This window comes from Cornus florida, unplaced genomic scaffold (assembly GCF_030987335.1).
Source record: "Cornus florida cultivar Cherokee Brave unplaced genomic scaffold, ASM3098733v1 CherokeeBrave_3.0.0_Hap2_Chr04, whole genome shotgun sequence".
Taxonomy (NCBI): Eukaryota; Viridiplantae; Streptophyta; class Magnoliopsida; order Cornales; family Cornaceae; genus Cornus; species Cornus florida.
In genome coordinates, this window is record NW_026775574.1 from 5,693,115 (window position 1) to 5,709,472 (window position 16,358).

The following is a 16,358-nucleotide window of genomic DNA, read 5'->3' on the forward strand; positions in this document are numbered from 1 at the left end:
CAAAATTGAACCATGCATGATATGGTGATAAATATCAAATCAATCATCATATTCACCAACCTTGACCAAATATTATGTAGTTAGCAACCAACTACAGTAAGCCAATAGCAACTTCACAAAGGTTCTTAATATTATGCTTGTTACAGTCCTCCTCTGGACCTCTACTAATGCAGCACAAAATAATAATAATAAATAAATAATATACTTATCAGAAAAATAAATAAATAAATAAATACTTGAGTCATAAACTGAATGCTCTATTTAATATACCAAAAAGATGAATTCATTTGGACTTTTCCAATCCAAAGGTAAAAAAATTGAAAAATAAAATAAAATAAAATAAAAAGAGAACAGAAATACAACAAAAGATACAGACTAAACTGAATAGCTTAAAAAATTGTGCCTAATTTTATTGATGTGAAATTCCAGAGTTTCTACTTGGTGAAAAATTTTCTCATCCTCATAAATATGAAAAAGAAAATGCTGTCAGTTAGTGTCCAGCAGTTAGCTGATCCTTGTTTCTCAGAGGAATTAAAGGAGTTCCCTTATTGGATGGGATTTCTGATTGCTGTGAAATGGAGCCATTATTTTCTCCAGTGCCTTCCTTTTTCTGTTGAGGCTTGATACGGCCATCAGATTTAGGGTGGGCAGCCTGTGGATGCTTCTCATCTGGATGTAAAACCCGCAGCAAATTCCGATGTATCATCTCGTAGCTGGTAAATGTAATGACAGCAGATGGAGTTGTTCTCAATAAATTAGTTGCACAGCCACGGTAGAAACCAGGAAGACCTTCCTTTTGGAACACCTTCTTAATGCAATCAACAACACCTGCATACTGAACCCCAGAATTCCTGAATTGACCTTGCTCCTGCAGTCTGGAACGCACAACCTGGTTGATATGAAAATTTGGAACATTATAACAGAAACAAAACAAAATTTCATACCCAAAAACAACAAAATAATGTTAAAATAAAACTTGATGGATAGGGCTTTTGTTATGGTGTTAACAAACTGTGGAAGAAAATCAAGAGAATCACACCTCATGTGGGTAAGTCATTACAGAGGCAACTATTTTAGATATTGAAGAAGCAATTGCAAGTTTCCCAGGACTCAGCTCACTGGGGGTTGTATTATCTGGCAACATCAAACAAGCATTACTAGAATCAACTACACATGATATATGCATCTTAAATCGGTTTTCTGCTTGGAAAAAGAAAAAAAGAAGAAGAGAAAAACAAATTACCCATTTTTGCTAAGTATGACTTTAGCTTTTCATATGTTGGGAATTGGATGGCAACATGACTTATCCCAGCTAATGAAGGCAAAAGACCACTGCTTAAACCACAAAAATGGAATTATGACAACAAATTATACTGCATATAAAGATGGATCTAGGAAATTGAACGGTATAGTAACTATGCTTGCAAATTGTTCTAAGTTGATTAAGCTTTCGATATAATGGAATTCGGAGTTCATATCTAGTTCAATTGGGAAAGGAGAACAAGAAACTTCATTCTGCAAATCACTGGATGCTTTATGGCAGTATCATGAAGGCAGAAATCTCTAAATTTGCATTTTTGATATTTAGGTAAGAAGCACTGACCTGTACAAACCCCGCACTCCTTCTTCGTGAACAATCCTTCTCAATGCAGAAAGAACGCTATTGTAAGGAACCACACCTGGCCTCATGCCCTGTGTCTAAACAAGGAGAAAAATAAATGAATGTCCAAAAAGATTCTAAATGCTAATAGCAGAATTATAAAGAAGTGAAAAGGTCATTAAGTAGTCAATTAATAAGGTCCGCAAATCCACAAGAAAAAGGTCATTGAGGAATGATTATTATTGTCTATTAGTCCTTCACTCCTTAAGGTATGTAATCTTCTTTTCCTAAAAAGCCTTCAGTTTTGAAATTGTCGTCAAATTACCACCTAGAGCTTAGCTCTAACAGGTACTCCCCTGCTTATCAGGTGGAAGGATGACGCACCACCCCACAAAAAAAAAAAAAAAAAAAAAAAAAAAAATGTTAAAATAAAATAAAATAAATTTGGAAGTCAATTTGCACTACTAACTGCTCTCTACATACCCACAATTTTTAGGTGTGCCAGGAGGCTTAGTTGCATAGCTCAGAACCTGTGTTAGCTTGTTAAGTGTCCTACTATTAGGGAGTTTTTTTTTCTTCTGAACATCTCATTTTCCAGTTATGGACTCTCATTTGACCAAGTTATAAAAGGCCAAAGGCGCTAGAGGTTCTCTGGAGCCTAGGCGCAAAGCGCAAGGCGAGGCACGTGTCTGAGTGAAGGCAAGGCGCACGCCTGAGTGAAGTGAGGTGCACATTGAAAAAGTTTAAATTACTATTGAAGCATACATATTCCACATTAAAGGCGCACTTAGGCACACAACAGGCGCAAGTCTTGCACCTGTATGAGCCTGGAGCCTAGGCATGCGTCTAGGCGCGACTTTGGCAACACTTTAGGTACTTCCAACAATGACGAAAAAATTTTGAAGCCACAGGAGAACATTTTACAAATATATTAGTTACTGCTATGGAATTCTGTAATACATAAATTACATACATATATTTAACATGAAGATTTGTTTACAGAGAGTTTATATCGACAGCTACAAGAAAACATAATTTTTTTTTTCATGAATCAAGTATACAACCATCAAACTTAAGAAGCTACAAAAAAAAAAAAGAACCCCAAACCTACTTGAAGTCTGGTCTTAACAACCCACAATGGATTTGTAGCAATGGCCGTGGCTGCCCCAGCGCCTGAAGCAGCTATCATATTTGCACCAAATGTAAGTTGACCACTGCTGTCCACTACATCAACACAATATGACCGTCAGAAGAAACAAAAGCAACCAACTCAACAACTGTCAACAATCTAAATAACTTATAGATAACCAAAGGAAACAAAAAGGATACTGTGTCTCATAGAACTCAATAACAGAAATACACATACTGACAAATGAACAACATTTTTTTTTTGGAAGGTTAAGCAAACACACACACACACTTATGCCTCCACAGAGGCTTGAACACCCGACCTCCCCTTTAAGCATATAACATAGCAAATAACCACTTCACAAAAAAATTAAAAAAATTAAAAAAAAAAAAAATAATAATAATAATAATAACCAACCGTGAGAACGAAGTAGGCATTTAAGATGTCCATAGACCGTGAAGTATACCTACATATAAATGAAAATTTCCGTCACTTGGAGAAAGAAAACTTAAGAGGGAATTTACTATGTGTTCACTGAAAGTGAATGAATGAAAGGATAAGGAAAATATTTCCCAATAAATATAATTAGAATATTTACATAGATTTTATTTCCAAGAAACATGTAAAAGAATTTAAGAAATACAAGCAAATTGCAGATTAGCTAAAAAATTTATTGGAATAAATTAGCTTTGGCATGCTTTGAGTAGGGGAGAAGGGACAGTGTTCCCATAAAATTTTCAAACATGATAACCTAAGTGGTAGCTTCTAGTATGGTATTTTCATTATATGATAAATACATAAATATTATTTTCCCATCATTACGTAATGAAATAAAAATTTAAAAACTCTTTCCCCCAAGAAAAAAGTTCACAGAATTATAAATTGTTGACGAAACTAGTGCATGGTCCTCTGTAAGCTAAAAAGAATTGGCTATATACATATAAGGAACTTCCAAAATGAGTTGATTGTGGTGGCAGCTTTTAATTAACAATAGTTCTAGTCATCTCTAATGATAATAGAAACAAAAAACCTGAAAGCTTTTCTCTCTCCCTAAAGACATAATTAATAAGGGAATCAGACCAATCATTTCACCACTAAATGAATTACCCTTTAAACAGAAGAAAGAAAAAAGTGTTTGTCAGACTAAGAGAGAGGAGGGAGAGGGGAACACATCCTGACTCCTTCTCTTAAAACATAAAACTCCTCACAGCAGTGTGCTTAACCATAGTAATTGTAACATAAGCACATACAAGCAATGCTTAGAAGAGAAAACCAGGGGAAAAATTATATGAGAAAATCAGAAAAGGATTCAGAGTCTCACTGCCCAATTTGGAAGTAGTGCCACTAATGTTGGTGAAAGGCCACGGTACATTCCCTTCAAACCCTCATTTCGTATTATGTTCTGTAAGCTTGTAACAATGATACTACCTGATTATTGCCAAAAAAATGGACATAAAACACGTCACATTAATATAAGCTGAAAATAGGTAAAGTACAAATGAACACATGGAGGGATGGAACCAAAAATCTCAACCAAGTTTTCAATTTTAGAAGATTCCACACTTGTGGGGAGTTCTGGATTTTCTTTTAGTTTGTAGATGTATCCCTTTTTTTTTCATTATTTTTTTTTTGTACATTCAGCACAAATGGCTCTTACTTGAGCCTCTGTTTTTAATAAATTATTAGTTATCTACCAAGAAAAAGGTTAAGTTTCCACTTCTGAACTAAATAAGACAAGAGGAAAAAGGTAATGAACTCTTAAACCAAGTTGTTTGATGGAGTAGGATGCTGCTATATAAACAGAAAAATTAGATTTGCATTAACTCCCAATGTTCAAAAATGGCAAGTCTGGCAAAAGAGGTGAAAACTTATTAACTTTGACATCATATCCTGTGCAAGATGGTAGGTAGGGAAACCTCAAATCATACAAGTACATGATTAAAAAATCTGAGTCAGAGAAGTAAAATATTATGGAGAATAAAAAAAGCAAATAAGCGAAGAATAATAGAGTAGGAAAATCTCTCAGAATAAGCACATGTTTGTTAGATAAATCAGTATTATGATGAGCAGGCACCAAGGACAGGAAGAAGATAATAACCCCATAAAAGTATAAGTCAGGTAGGCTGTAAGTTATGAATAATTACTGCCACTCTGCACAAACCACTTAAAACTTTCTAATACCCTAAAACTCATAAAGAAAAATCCACATTGTGCTACAAATTTACAGCAACAAAAGCCTTAATTGCTACTAAAAATATATATAGATATATATATATATATATCTTACGCGAGATGGTAGGTAGGAAACCACAATTCATACAAGCGGACGATTAAAAAATCTCGAGTCCGAGAAAAAAAAGTATTATGGAGAATAAAAAAGCAAATAAAGATCAATAGAGTAGGAAAATCTCTCAGAATAAGCACATGTTTGTTAGATTAATCAGTATTATGATGAGCAGGCACCAAGGACAGGAAGAAGATAATAACCCCATAAAAGTATAGGTGAGGTAGGCTGCAAGTTACGTATAATTATTGCCTCTCTGCACAACCCACTTAAAACTTGCTATACCCTAAAACTCATAAAAAAAAAAATCCACACTGTGCTACAAATTTACAGCAACAAAAGCCCCGGTTACTAATATTTTTTTTTTTTAAAAAAAAAAAAAGTTAATTATTTATGCTTCAAGAAAAAGAAAAAAAAAAAACAAGTGTGATAAAGTAAAGAAAAGAAATGCTCAAGCTGGATAATCCAAATATTCCAAAAGAAAGGTAGGCATGCATCCACGTAAATGCTACAATAAGCCATTTGTAGAAGTAGTATTTTTCCTTTTTTCCCTTTCAAAAAACTTTCAAGACTTGCATGGCACAATGAATGAAAATTGTAGGGGAAGAAATACCATTAAATCGAGCTCCCATTTCAAGTTACTTTTTTCTTCCAAAACCCACATGTTGCATTTTTCTTCCAAAACCCACATGTTGCATTTTTCTTCATACAGTTTAGAAGCGATGAAGGAATGACTAGGAAAAGAAAGTGTATGAAAATGCCATGGAGCAACAAGATGATTTAGATCAGAACAAATTTTTTTTTTTCCCTTTTGGGCCAAAAAAGAACAAGAACAACACTGATGACTATATCATCTATACGTCACACGTGACAAGGAAAGCATCGGAACTCTTGAAAAAATGTAAAGGGTACCGGTCATTTTTTAAACATTCTTCCTTTATTTTATAGGATAAAATAGTGATTTTATGTAACATAAAGTGCTCAACATTGATATTTTTAACTCATTTTAAAAATAATAATGTAACAAAAGGAACATTACAAAAGAATTTACAATTATATAATAAGTCAACTGCCAGTCGAGATTCTTGGTCATCTTACTAACCGCTTTCAATAGAGTACCTACGACTCAGCACACCGATACAGGCCATTTTGAATTATTGGATATGATTACTAGGTTAACATCTAGCAAACACACACACACACACACATCCCATACTCATACACATACTCAAGAGTCTTGTGTCAGGCATGGGTATTCTAAGCATTTAGAAAAGTAGATATAACATAGGCATACAACAACAAACAATTAATTACCGGTTTCTACCAAATGCGTCTTAGTCTTTGAGCTTGATGGAGACTTTTCTATTAGAACTAAAAAAATTCCACAATGGTGCCAGAAATTTTTTACTCATCCTTATAATTTTGAAGACATGCATTGATGATATACCCAACTTTTTTCTTATACCAAATTGAGATATACTAATTTCAGAGTTATTAAATTAAGGTCACTTTATGAGTAGCTTTTCATCTTTTTTTTTTTTAAAAAAATAAAAAAATAAATAATAATAAAGTATAATTTGAAGAAAACTTTATTTCAATAATCAGGGTTCCCTTTTCTGTATTATCCAAATGGCAAAAATAGCCTTGACCTTATAATACATACTTTTCAGAAGTGTAAAATAAGGGTGCTTAGCAGAACTAGTAGACTGAACAATATCATAATGGTGATTAAGACTTAAAGCAAGACTTTCGCCACCTAAGGTTCCAAGTTTCATTGTTCCTATACCAATAAGTTCATCAAACCAGTTTTACAGCTTCAGTTCTGGTGCTGTACTTGGTCCTCCCATTTTAATTGTATGAACAAAACATTGCAAATTCAGTTTAGCAATCACCGTTAGATCAATATTTTATACGCGCTAGTTAATAATCTTCTTCATAAATGTACTTATAAAAAAAACATGATCTTCTTCATAAATGTCAAATGTGCATTCCAATTGTCACAAGATAAGCCCAATAACCTCAAAGTATAAATAACATAGTTTATCCAACAATGCAGTGTGTACCATACCTCTCTGACCAGAAGGAGACACTTCCGGCAGGCCATGAACCTGCAGTCGTGTCTTGATCACATCCAACGGGCACACAACAGTGGCAGCTATAGCACCTGCACAACACATAAAAAGTGACATATTTTCAATAAAAAAGCTCAATTCCCAAAATGAAACTGACAACGAATCTTATTTATGAACCATCATAAGATCAATAGCACCTTCAATTCAATATGCAATAGATATCAATAAATAAAAAAGCATGCAATGGACAAAGTTGAATACAAACCCTAGCCAAAATCACAAAAATCGCAAAATTGAACGAAAAGCTAGGGCTTATGGGGAAAAAAAAAAAAGAAAAAAAAAAAAAAAAAACGGAAGAAGAAGAAGAAAGAGCTAACCTGCAGCAGCACCGGCGCCGGCGTCGCATAAGATATGACTGGCGCTCCGACGATCGGCGCTCATCTCGAAGGCTCTACAAATTAAACAGTGGGAATGTCCAAATGGAATAGAACTGCAATTCGTCGAATTCGTTCGAAGAACAGAATGGAATCGTAGCAGTTTCGCATCGCAGATTTATAAACCTAGCGTTCAAAGAGATTATAGAGAGAGAGAGCAGTCTTAGGGCGTGTTGGACCCTCGTTCAAAGGTATAGAGAGAGAGAACGCTGCGAAATGGAGGACTGGAGATTTGCGCGTGGGACGGAGTCATTTCTATTTTCTCATCTGTGTGAAAATTTGTTCAGTGCCTGTTTGGATCGATGGAAAGGAGTGGGAAATTTTTTTTTTGGTTGTCTAAAGGACTTCACTCCTCGTGTCCTAATCAATTCCACTTACCGAAATTGTAGCATTAGATTCCTTTTATGTATTGTCTGATACAATTGGTCTTGAGATATTATCGCGTCTAATTAGATCCATAATTATTTTGTTAATTAAGACAAAACAATGGTAGGTCACATTTTAATTGTGATTTGAGAGCAATTATATGTGAACTAGATTCACTTTTCAATGCACACATACTTTGTGATTAATTGATATTAATTGCGGAGTCGGACTTGTATTAATGTAGCGTTAGTTGCGATCACGGTATTACCGAATTAAACTCGTATTAACAAGAGATTATTAGATGGTTAAGAATCTTTTAACCCGTGGTAGACTAGTTTAATTTAAGCTGTAAGAGTCTGAATTGAATAAGCCCACTAAGTGTCAATGTATCACAATCATTCTAATAATTTCTCTGTATTAACGTAATATAATGAAATCAATTATCATCATGATTTTTCGAACCTATTGATTTGCAACAGAATTTGAACTCACCGATATATGTTTGGTTTGAATGTTAATCTGAAACTCGCTAATAATCAATTTTGAGTGTGAATTAAGGAACTCATTATTGGGAACCTACGGATTTAGAGAACATGATTGGAATTAATTTAGCACTAAATTTCATCTGTTGTGCTAAAAATTCCTAACTTGTGCTCTGGAGAGATTGATGCACCAAAGAATTGATGAACTTCTGTTAACTAAAAGGATGCTTTGTGAGTGACATGGAATTGATTACCGTTAAATGGTAGCAAAATTAGGGAACATCAAAACTAATACTTGTTGGATTGATAAACGACAAAAAAATTATTTCAAATGGTTTAATGAGCTGAGTTTACTTCAATGTTTGTCAGATATAATGGGGTGATGAACAAAAATTATACAACGACTAATATCCTAAGATCAACGTGCATGTTAGCATGGAAGGAGAAAAATGACAACAATTATGCTAACGTGCATGTTAGCATTTAGAGTACATTTGTTTGAGGGGATTTTCTGTGTTTTTCAATGTTTAGTAGTTTCAAATTTAAAAAAAATTCTTTTACGAAAGAAAATATTTTCTTAAAATTTAACCAAAATAACTTATCAATTAATCCTTCGAAAATTATTTCCCAACCCTAAAATTTAACCAAAGTAACTTACTAATTAATCCTCTGAAAATTATTTCCTGAACCCATCAATTTCATTCTTGGTCTCCTCAACAAAAACATATAGCATCAATCGTGAAAGAGTTACTCATTCACCAAAAAACAGATGAGAGAGAGAGAGTCCAGAGAGAAATAGGTTTTACATGTGGGAGGAAACAAAACAAGATATGTACAAATGAACTTTTTTTTTTTTTCCCTCACCCACTCATTTCTTTTTACACACTTAACCCAAGTCCTTTACCTCTGTTATTTTATATTTTCTACCCACTCAAAATAATTTTCTTATTTTACTAAATTCCTCAATTATCTAAACTTCCATATTTCACGACCATTACTAATAATAGAACAAATTCATTTTTTTGTTTCAGTCCTCAATATTTAAAACTATAAAAATTTATCATAACTACGTTGTTGACAACTCCATCTTTTCATTAACTTGGAACTTTATCAACTGCATCTCTGATTTTAACCATGTCCTTCACATACCTTAGGGTCATAAGGATCTTTTATGTCGTATGCAACCGATGATTCGTAAGGCTTTCTAAACTAGGTATCATAATGTTTAACTATGGTGCACAATTAACATTTTTAAATAAAACATATCCGAGATAAATGAATCACCTATATATCACACATATTACACCTTTTGACCCTTTCCAGAAAAATAGCAAAGTCTAATAAAATTTCATACTTCGTACCACTTCTTTCTAAAATTAAAAGTCTAATGAGATGCATTTACACAGGCTTCGTAGATTTTGCCACACGTTCAGCAGCTGTGGCAGTTCGCATTGAACCCACTGCCACTGCAGCGAAGTTGACGGATTTCTCCTGTGCAATGAAAGAAAACAAACAATTTCCAAACATGTTCATTCTGGTTTCTATTGTGGCAAAGAAAAATTGTTATTAACCCAACAACCCCTATGCACTGCCTATTGAACCGTACCTGCAAATTTTTTACTTCAAGATCGTGATTCTATTTCGCTTTGGTGCTGGTAATACAACATGCCAATCATACACAATGTTGCCTTTGCCATGTCTTTGAGTGTCAAAGACTTAACACCAGCTTCAAAAACTAATCAACTCAAACAAAAACAAAAAAAAAACTTTAAATTTGTTGATAACATAAAGCACGAAATAAAGATACAAAAACCAATAAAATGCTTACATTGCCTTGTGAACATCTTGTTTCAGCTTAGGAAACCTTTATTTCAAAAGAAAGCTTTGTCAGAAACAAAGTTGACGTGTAACTTGAATTATACGGGCTAGTTTGGTGTGGTGGAATGAAATAAATGAAAGTGGAATGGAATGGTTTTTTTTCCATTCTGGTGTTTGGTGCCAATTTAAAAATTGAAATCATCATTCTCCACTGTTCTTGGAGAATGGTCATTCCATTAAAATCATTCCACATTCTAACAAAAGGAATGACATTTCATTCCCACCTCCATTCTCATTCCATTCCAACTCATTCCACCACACCAAACTAGCCCTAAGAGTATCTTATAAACGACTACCAAAATTATTTATTACCATCAGAATCTATTAAGAGCAAAAAAAAAACATGATATGTACAAATGAACTTTTTTTTCCCACCCACTCATTTCTTTTTACACACTTAACCCAAGTCCTTTACCTCTGTTATTTTATATTTTCTACCCACTCAAAATATTTTTCTATTTTACTAAATTCCTCAATTATCTAAACTTTCATATTTCATGACCATTACTATTACTAGAACAAATTTATTTTTTTGTTTCGTCCTCAATATTTAAAACTATAAAAATTTATCATAACCATGTTGTTGACAACTCTATCTTTTCTTTAACTTGGAACTTTATCAACTACATCTCTGATTTTAACCATCTCCTTCACATACCTTAGGGTCACTAAGGATCTTTTATGTCATATGCAGCAGATGATTCATAAGGGTTTCTAAACTAGGTATCATAATGTTTAACTACGGTGCACAATTAACATTTTCAAATAAAACATATCCGAGATAAATGAATCACCTATATATCACACATATTACACCTTTTGACCCTTTCCAGAAAAATAGCCACTCAATAGCATTCAAAATTAAAAGTCTAATAAAATTTCATACTTTGTACCACTTCTTTCTAAAATTAAAAGTCTAATAAAATTAAGAGTCTAATGAGATGCATTTACACAGGCTTTGTAGATTTTGCCAGGTGTTCAGCAGCGCGGTCACCGCACATGTTCATTCTGGTTTCTATTGTGGGAAAGAAAAATTGTTATTAATCCAACAACCCCTATGCACAGCCTATTGAACCGTACCTGCAACTCTTTTACTTCAAGATCGTGATTGTATTTGCTTTGGTGCGGCGATGGTAATACAACATGCCAATCATACACCCTGTTGCCTTTGCCACGTCTTGAGTGTCAAAGACTTAACACCAGCTTCAAAAACTAATCAACTCAAACAAAAACAAAAAAACTTTAAATTTGTTGAAAACATAAAACACGAAATAAATATACATATATCAATAAAGTGCTTACATTGCCTTGTGAACATCTTGTTTCAGCTTAGGAAACCTTTATTTCAAAAGAAAGCTTTGTCAGAAACAAAGTTGATGGGTAACTTGAATTATAAGAGTATCTTATAGACGACTATCAAAATTATTTATTACCTATCAGAATCTATTAAGAGCAAAAAAAAAAAAACATGATATGTACAAATGAACTTTTTTTCCTCACCCACTGATTTCTTTTTACACACTTAACCCAAGTCCTTTACCTCTGTTATTTTATATTTTCTAGGGTTAAGTGCAAAAAACTCCCTTCTACTATCGATATAGTGCATATCAGTCCCTGTGTGGTAAAAAAACCCCCTATACTATCAATTTGGAGCAAATAGGTCCCTGGGTGGTGTAAAATGATGATAATACCTTCACTTCAATTGAATAAATTAATGATTATAAATACCGGCCGTGTAAAATGACCCTTTTGTCCAAATTTGTGTACAATTGTGTTTAGCTTCCTAATATATATATATATATATATATATATCTCACTGCACATTCAACTACCCCCTCTTTGTTAGAGAAAAGAAAGAGGAAGATCTATATAAGGAAATCAAGATTAGAAGATTGAAAAGCCCATATATCCCGCACAAAGAATGCAACCACTCGAACACTTCCTTCAGAAAGATTGGGAGGAATTTAGGAAAGAGCAAACGCAGGACCAAACTAACGAGCTGGGTCTGCCGCTACCGCTTGAAAGCTGTCCGATTCCGTTACTGGGACAGGGGTCAGGGATGCCTCACGGTTGTGATAAAAAATGAATAGGATTTCCCAGCATTGATTTCCCAACATGGAATACGGGTCTGATCTTCCGGCATCCGCTCTGGCTCATTCTCAAAATATGTTGACAATCTCTCTCAAAAACTAGGTAACAAGATGAGTGCTCTCCTTCTATAAGGATTGGTTCGTATCGACCTTCCCTGGCTTATATATATATATATATATATATATATCAACTACAGAGCATTCAACTTACAATCAATGGCAACTACACCATCTGGACGAGTAAGAAGGAAATCTCGTGATCTCCATTGGTTGTGTTATACAATTCTAGCCATATAATTGTTTGTGCCTTACATCAAACTGTGTTGGACACTTCACATGAATTTTCTAAATAATTTTTAATATAATATTTGTAATTATTATTTATTCCAATTATCATGGATTATGCCAGAACCCGGATCTGTTGAATTTTTATACATTCCCTTCATGTTTCAGATGGGAATTCTGTATATATCTTTATATCTTATAGCATTAGGTACTGGTGGTCTAAAATCAAGTGTTTCAGGTTTCAGAATTGACCAGTTTGATGATGGCATGTTTTGGAGTAAATGAAATTTTTTTTTTGAGACAATTAATAATATAAATAGTGTGCAGTTATGGATAAAGAAAGAAATACTAAAAACCCCACAAATCGTCCTAACCCTGAAGAAATGGAGAAATTAAAAAATAAATAGAGAAAAAAAGAATTGAAGCAGACATGGAGAGAGAGAGAGAGACGAATTGGGTTTAGGGGTGGGGGTCCTTATATGCACAAATGGGTGAGGGCAAAATGGAAAACAAAAGGGTAAAATGGGGTTTTCAATTTTACTTTTTGTAAAAAGGTGGTCAGAGGGACTAGTTCTGCACTTTTTTTGAATTTTGTGGACTTGCATGCACATTATCAAAAAGTAGGGACTAATTTTGCACAAAGTCTATATATCAGGGTTTTTTTTTGCACTTAACCCTATTTTCTACCCACTCAAAATATTTTTCTATTTTACTAAATTCCTCAATTTTCTAAACTTTCATATTTCACGACCATTACTAATAATAGAACAAATTTATTTTTTTGTTTCGTCCTCAATATTTAAAACTATAAAAAATTTATCATAACTATGTTGTTGACAACTCTTATCTTTCTTTAACTTGGAACTTTATCAACTACATCTCTGATTTTAACCATCTCCTTCACATACCTTAGGATGTTTTATGTCATATATAAAAGATGATTCTTAAGGGTTTCTAAATTAGGTATCATAATGTTTAACTATGGTGCACAATTAACATTTCAAATAAAACATAAAGCAACAAGGATGAAAAATGCTCATACAATCATACTTCATAATTACCACTTCTTTCTAAAATCAAAAGTCTAATAAAATTAAGAGTCTAATGAGATGCATTTACATCTTCACATTTGTAGATTTTGCCATGTATTCAGCAGCTGTGGCAGTTCGCATTGAACCCACAGCGGTCACTGCAGCGAAGTCAACAGCTTGCTCCTGTGCAATGACAGAACGCTCCTGCAAAAACAAACAATTTCCAAACATGTTCATTCTGGTCTCTATTGTGTCATAGAAAAATTGTTATTAACCAAACAACCCCTATGCAATTTTTTTCTCATCTCATGTTCTTTCTCTCGCGGCTAGGGTTATCAGAATGAGAGAAGATTACGACTTTATGCTTTATATGGTACGGAATATATGAGATTGGGCTAAGGAAAGAGAAAAGGCTTGGGCTAGTTTAATTTTTAGAGAAATAGGTTGGGTCTTTTTCAATTTGGGAGTAATGGTTTGTGTTGGTATATACACACACTTATCTATTTCGAACTCAAAACTAGTAGATTATCAAGTTTGGTCACGAGATGGTTCATGTATTAATGAGTTGAGCTAGGAATTGTTTGAGATTGACACGTTTAATAATCTAGCTTGGAATTTATGTTTGAGATTGGCTCGTTTATTAAACACACGAACACAAACTGAACTCTTAACAAGTCAAGTCCGAGTTATTTGTCAAATGTTTGGTCTATTTACAGGCTTAAAGCTTGTAGTTTAGTGATACTTTCTTGTCTTCCAAAGTAAAAGCTCGAAAGTTCAAGTCCTCTTGAATTATACCCTTTTTGCATATTACAACCTGGTCTAACCCGCTTCTAAAGCTAGTTTTCTTAGTATGCTATGACTTAGAATTGTTAAAAAATTCTTGCTTCTTTTTTGTAGGTTTGTGTTCTTTCCAACATGTTTCTCCTAATTTAGATATCACTCCATTAGCTCTACTTGTATTATTATTATTATTTTTTTAAAAAAAATATTTTTCTACCAAAAAGTACTTTCTTTGCAATTGTTTTTGTCCTTTGTTGTTATCATTTTTTATTGCATTCTTTTTTGTTTTTTTTTAATAGAATTGTTAACATAAAATTTATATTTTGTGCTCGTGTTAAATCGAAGCTAGGATTAATGGGGTGGGGAGCTTTATGGTCTAACCCTTTTATCACTCGGACGACAATCAAGGGCGGATCGAGGATTTCTCAATGGGGTGGGCTAAATCAAAATATATCTAAGTCTAGGTATAAAGTTACAAACACACACACACACACACACACACACATATATATATATGATATTCGTAGCATCATATTAGATTAGCAAAGTATGTTATAAATATATAATGTTAATTATTGTCTCTATCTGTAACTTTGAGTGCATCAGAGCTTTCCATTTCACTGTTGTACACTTCCTAGATCCGATGCATGAAACAAGCCAAAAGCTCACAAACCTATCGTTGGTTCACATTTGTCGTACACTTTTGTGCCCCCAACGATATATATTTCTCTCTACAAGTCCATATCTATAGAAATCTCCCATGCCAATATTAGTCAAGACGCTCAGAGAGCTTAATTTGTCCTAAGTTGGGTAATTCTTATTGGTGGACTCTCTCTTCTTTGCTGTTTCAGTTTCAACATTTCAGAAGCTCTGTCAATGCTCAAACTAATAAAGTTAAATTAAAATTGCAGTGTTCTTTTTCTTTTTCATAGATAAAATTAGGGTTTGGAGAGATGAAAAAGAAGAGAGCCCAAGTAGATGAATCATATTACACACCATTGTTTCAGAATTTCAGGAACTAAAAAATCATGTGTGAAGTGACCAAAGATTCTTGTAACTAAAAGAATTAGACACTATGCTCAATAGTATGTCTTCAACTCTAAATTTCTTTCAATTTTAAGTGCTTTGATTAATTTGAGTGCATCAACATATTATCAACATCATCAGTCGTCATCATTAGAGTCAACGTTGACATCAACATCCTCATAACGTTGACATTAACATCCTTCTCTAGAATTGTCATCTAGAATCACGTAATCCTCTTGCATAGACATACATTTGATTAAGATTAATTGAAAATAGACTTCCTATCATAATTGGTCATTTTAAAACCAACATCACTACTACAACGGTGAGGGGATTTATATAATTCAATTAGTTAGGCAAAAAAAACATATCTATTTTCTTTTTGCCAAATCCACCCATTCCCATCAACTCTCTTCTTTCAGAAAAGAGACCTATATTATTAGGACAAAAGAGGAAAATTTTTAAAAGTGTTAATAAACTTATAAAATATATATTCTGAAATTGAAAACTAAACTTCAAAGTCTTTAATTCCCATTAATAAATTGTTGGAGCATCACATCATAACAATATAATATATATGTATGTAGAAACAATAACAAAAATATCAGTATATAAAACATAAATAAATAAACGTAACCAATAGCTAAAAATGCCAATTAAAATTTTAGAAAAAGTAAGAGTTTGTTACCTGATGACCTAGGAGGCATGTTTCTTGAACCTTGTTCTTGCTAGATGTTAAGGCCAATGCTAACCCTAAAAATAAGAAAACACTCAAGTTGTGAGAAAGAGGTTTCACAATCTCACTCATAACAATTAAAACACCACCATTTAAGTACTATTTGTATCATGTATCATCCCAACTATGTTTTCAGTCAAAATATTGGACACCTATCCGTAGAAA

General features: G+C 33.4%; 1 protein-coding gene across 1 annotated transcript; it reads right to left on the reverse strand.

Moving 5' to 3' along the window:
• Positions 1-225: 225 nt before the first annotated feature.
• LOC132302591 (nicotinamide adenine dinucleotide transporter 2, mitochondrial-like) lies at positions 226-7,901 on the reverse strand. The gene is made up of 9 exons (XM_059799498.1): positions 7,463-7,901; positions 7,082-7,177; positions 4,051-4,157; positions 3,147-3,195; positions 2,712-2,824; positions 1,604-1,698; positions 1,244-1,332; positions 1,040-1,134; positions 226-889 (listed from the first exon to the last, which is right to left on the reverse strand). The coding sequence occupies exons 1-9, from the start codon at positions 7,524-7,526 to the stop codon at positions 491-493; spliced, it is 1,107 nt and encodes a 368-aa protein (XP_059655481.1). The 5' UTR covers positions 7,527-7,901; the 3' UTR covers positions 226-490.
• Positions 7,902-16,358: the final 8,457 nt, after the last annotated feature.